Source organism: Notothenia coriiceps, unplaced genomic scaffold (assembly GCF_000735185.1).
Source record: "Notothenia coriiceps isolate Sejong01 unplaced genomic scaffold, NC01 NC01_scaffold00001561, whole genome shotgun sequence".
Taxonomy (NCBI): domain Eukaryota; kingdom Metazoa; phylum Chordata; class Actinopteri; order Perciformes; family Nototheniidae; genus Notothenia; species Notothenia coriiceps.
The window spans coordinates 128-4,695 of record NW_011334262.1 but is presented as its reverse complement, the minus strand read 5'-3'; the positions used below and the strand labels follow the sequence as shown (position 1 = coordinate 4,695).

The following is a 4,568-nucleotide window of genomic DNA, read 5'->3' as shown; positions in this document are numbered from 1 at the left end:
TGTGTGTGTGTGTGTGTGTGTGTTGTGTGTGTGTGTGTGTGTGTGTGTGTGTGTGTGTGTGTGTGTGTGTGTGTGTCCTCTCAGACTTACTTGCTGCTCTTGGAGAGGCTGTTGATGTCGGGGAACAGTGAGGTCAGGCAGGCGGTGACGAGGGGAGCCTTTTCCTGGGCCCAGGTCAGACAACGCCGCCAGGGGAAGCATGACAGCGGCTTCCTGCTCGTCACTTTTTGATGGAAAGGATTATCCGTCTGCCGTGTCAGCGCCTTCATCTGCACCGCCACCAGGAAACACACCAGGACATGTGACATGAAAGTTAGAGATGCACAATTTGCAAAGCCTGACCTGCTGATTACAATGTTCTATCTTTATAAGAAGTATAATTTTAAGTATGTGCAATCATTATAGTAAAGATTCTTTAATGGAAAAGTTAATTACATTTTATGTTTATAATAAAACATGGATTAGCATTTTTCCCTCACTAAGTTAAAAGACCTTCTTGTTTTCAAAACCTTGTTTTGGCCATGATGTGTGTGTGTGTGTGTGTGTGTGTGTGTGTGTGTGTGTGTGTGTGTGTGTGTGTGTGTGTGTGTGTGTGTGTGTGTGTGTGTGTGTGTGTGTGTGTGTGTGTGTGTGTGTGTGTGTGTGTGTGTGTGTGTGTGTGTGTGTGTGTCCTAGCATTACTATACTTGTGGGGACCTAAATCTGTTTACACAGTCACGTGTGGGGACTCGCTTCCCTTATGGGGACAAATCGGAGGTCCCCATGAGGGGAATCATTAATTTTAGGGTGAAGACTTGGTTAGGTTTAGGGTAAGGTTAAGGGTTAGGGTTAGGGTTAGGTTAGGCATGTGTTGGTTATGGTTAAGGTTAGGATAAGTCTCCAGGAAATGCATGTAAGTCAATGTAATGTCCCCTGAAGTGATGTATACATGGTGTGTGTGTGTGTGTGTGTGTGTGTGTGTGTGTGTGTGTGTGTGTGTGTGTGTGTGTGTGTGTGGCTGCGAGGGTTCTGTGAATACGGTACATGTGTTAAATAGGTTATAATAAACTTTAACACTGTAACGGTAGAGACATTTCCATCGTTGATATTATTAGCTCAAAGAAAGAACATTTGCACATTTGAAAGGTTGAATAGATTATATATTACAATGTTTAACCTATAAATAAAATGCAGACCTAAAACTTCAATAAAACCTGCATTTAAAGATCATTTACATTTTAAATGATAATCTTTATGTGAAAAACCTTTAACTTTTCCTTTTAAATTTGACCTGAGCTCATGGTCCTTTTGATTTCTAGCTTCACCTCCAACTATTTCACAGGACACTTTTTATAAAGCTTAAGGAAATGGACTCCCATCTATAATTGGGTTTAAGGAAGCACCGCCCAGATAAAGGCAAGATAATTGTAAATGTTTGGGGAATAAAACGCTTCTTTTGGAAGAGTTGAGGAACTTGTTTAACTTTGACATCCTGGTCTGACTGACCCGAGAGCGAGAGTGTCCATTCTTAAAAAATAACCAAACAGAAAGGAAAGATTTGTAATTTCACTTTAATTCATATATACTGTATACCTTGTCCTTTAATTAAAACACACACGAGCTCTCCTCTGCACATTATCAGAATGTCTCCACATGAGGTCACTGTGCTACTGAAGGTTACAGCAGGAGGGATGAACCAGGACATCTCTTAAACTAAACTGCAGTAAGAAGAAGACAAAGCATAGATCACTCATCCCGTTTCTGTCACTTTGTTGGTGTGCACAATGACTTCCAGCAGACCCCTCCTCGTTCTTCTGTGGTTCATTCACATGACAATCCCAGGTAAGAGACGGTTTTACACATTTGAGTACAAATACTGGTTTTAAAGCTTTTGAAGGTACAACCACAACTACATCTTTGATTTTGACAATCTCTATAACCGGTGTTCATTTTTACATGTAAGAACAGGAAGGGCGGTAAAAAGTTAACATACAGTCAATTCAACATTCAGTAAAATTGCACAATTTTTGGATAACTCTGTTTAAAAGTAGCAAAAACTGAAGCACAACAAATGTAAGGTCTCATAGGAGGAAACAGCATGGCTCCTTTGTGTTAGAATAATTTTTTAAGTGAACATTTTAACTACACTGTTTTTTTGTTTAATCCATAATGATGTCATTTTTAAGTAAATCTAAATCTTAAAATAACTTCAACTGTCAGGTGAATTATGTAGAAGTACAACTTTCCCATCTATTATCTTTAATAAAATGCATTTACTTTCCTATAGTTTAAATAAATATATAAAACGGACAAGTCAAATCAAGCAATCTGATTGGTTCTTAGCCGTGATATACTGAGCGTATACCACGGGTAGAATTGTAAGTTACTTTTCACAACAAGTCAGTATCCCTCCGCGTCTGAGAAAAACAGTATACCATTGGGCTTTTCCGCTTCGCGTCGGGCCGAACCACGCCCCTTAGCTGTGATATAATGAGCATATACCACGGCCTGTCGTGAGCTATTGCTTAAATATACTCTTTTACTTAAAGTAAAAAACTTAAAAATATAAAAGTACAAAGATGTTGGCATTAAAGTAATTTATAGTAAAAGTATTTGTTGTGCAGTCTGACCCATTTCAGAATAATATAATAAATACTGGATTTTGAATATTGATGCATGAAAGTGTCAGATCTGATAAAGGTTGTTTTAATTACTTTATACAAACTGTTGAAGGATAATTTTGTTATTGATTTATATTTTTGTATTAGCTAAGTATAAAGATGGTCTTAGTCCAAACCAGGTGGGAGAAGAGCCACTTCCCACCCCTGCTCAATCCTGGCATCGTGGCTGGTGTGACTCCACAGCACCATGGCATCTACATGCTGTTTGGACATAATAAAAACTCAACTCTTTTATGAGAGACCATTTTTCAATTAATTATAAAAGGATCATTTATAAATTGCTTGTTGCGTACACTGTAAATGATCAACAACAGTTCTGGTAAGGTAAACCTTTTAGAGGCATAATTATAGTAACCTAGTATTACCCTAACTTCATTCACAGGTTTGTTTGGTTTAAGAGCTGAAAGTAATTTAGAAATAACTTAAAACTTAGCATTGAAAACAGTCTCTTCACGTCCAGATAAACTGTTTATGAGCTTCCTCAGAGAGAACAATATAGCTTACTTTTACTGCTGCAGATTTGTGTTTTGAATGATTTCTAAAATAGATCCTCTCTCCGTCTCTCTCCAGGTTTAACTGAAGGAGCTGGTGCGTTGCCAGACGGTCCTCTGAATGCAGCTGTCGGAGGGAAAGTGATGTTCACCACAACACTGACTCCAGGAACACCATTTCAATCAGTGAACTGGAGATTTGGTGCTAAAGATATATTTACTTGGAATGTTAACAACTTCACTGCACCAGAGTATGAAGGCAGGATCACCTTCTTCATGTCTACTGGATCTCTGGAGCTCAGGAACCTGGCTGAAGCTGACAGTGGAGAATACAGATTTACCATTTCACTACTTGGAGAACCAACAATGTTAGGGACCACAAGACTGAAAGTATACGGTGAGAGAAGTTTCACATGTTGCATATCTTTCTCTGCTGAATGAAAATGTGCGTAGCGATTGAGCAAGTAAACAATGATATAGGCCCTTTATTATTTGCACCACCATCATCAAATAAAAATGTATGAAATGTTGCTTTTTTTCGTGGATGGAGCTTGTAAAAACTTTCAATGTGGAACCATGAATAATCAATATCTCCTCTTAAGATGAAACTTCAGCCACTTCAGTGTTTTCTTCTATTGTAACTTTATGAGATATTTTGTTTTGTTTCACCCACAGAGCCAGTCTCCAATGTGATGGTAACCTCCAGCAGCACAGAGCTGGTGGAGTTCAGCAGCTCCGTCAGTCTGTCCTGCTCCTCCTCTGGATCCTCTCTCTCTTTCCTCTGGCTGAACAGCAGCTCTGAGGTTGCAGGAAGTGACAGAGTTCAGATCACTGATGGAGGATCCACTTTAACTATAATTAATGTGACCCGCTACGACCAGGGACCATTCAGCTGCCGTGTATCTAATCCTGTCAGTGAGGGCACCAGTGCTCCAGTAACCCTCTCCATCTACTGTGAGTAACTCATGTTCATACATTTGATTCTGCACATTGCTTTAAAGTTGATGGTATTATGAGGCTTCAAACTGAGTACATTGTACCAACTGGAGCAGGACTACAGACAGGGACCACAATACTGAACATAAAAGGTGAGGGAACTTTTCAAACTTTGCGTCTCGTTTAGTGTTAAAAAAAAAAAAATACTATTTTACTTAAAGTGTAAGAAAAATATTTTTGAAAAAAATAAATACAAACATTTTGGCATTAAAATAAACTTAAGTAATTTACAGTAAAAGTATTTTTTATGCAGTCTGGCCCATTTCAGAATAATATAATAAATACTGGATTTTGAATCTTGATGCATGAAAGTGTCAGATCTTATAAAGGTTGTTTTAATTACTTTATACAAACTGTTGAAGGATAATTTAATCTATAACTGCATTACATTTTTTTATTGATTTATATTTTGTATTAGCTA

The 4,568-nt window shown here is 38.1% G+C and overlaps 1 protein-coding gene across 1 annotated transcript; it reads left to right on the top strand.

Moving 5' to 3' along the window:
- The first annotated feature begins 1,721 nt into the window (after nucleotides 1-1,721).
- On the top strand, nucleotides 1,722-4,139 carry LOC104962758 (carcinoembryonic antigen-related cell adhesion molecule 8-like). Its single transcript, XM_010791257.1, has 3 exons — nucleotides 1,722-1,821; nucleotides 3,231-3,548; nucleotides 3,827-4,139. The coding sequence occupies exons 1-3, from the start codon at nucleotides 1,764-1,766 to the stop codon at nucleotides 4,111-4,113; spliced, it is 663 nt and encodes a 220-aa protein (XP_010789559.1). The 5' UTR covers nucleotides 1,722-1,763; the 3' UTR covers nucleotides 4,114-4,139.
- The last annotated feature ends 429 nt before the right edge of the window (nucleotides 4,140-4,568 follow it).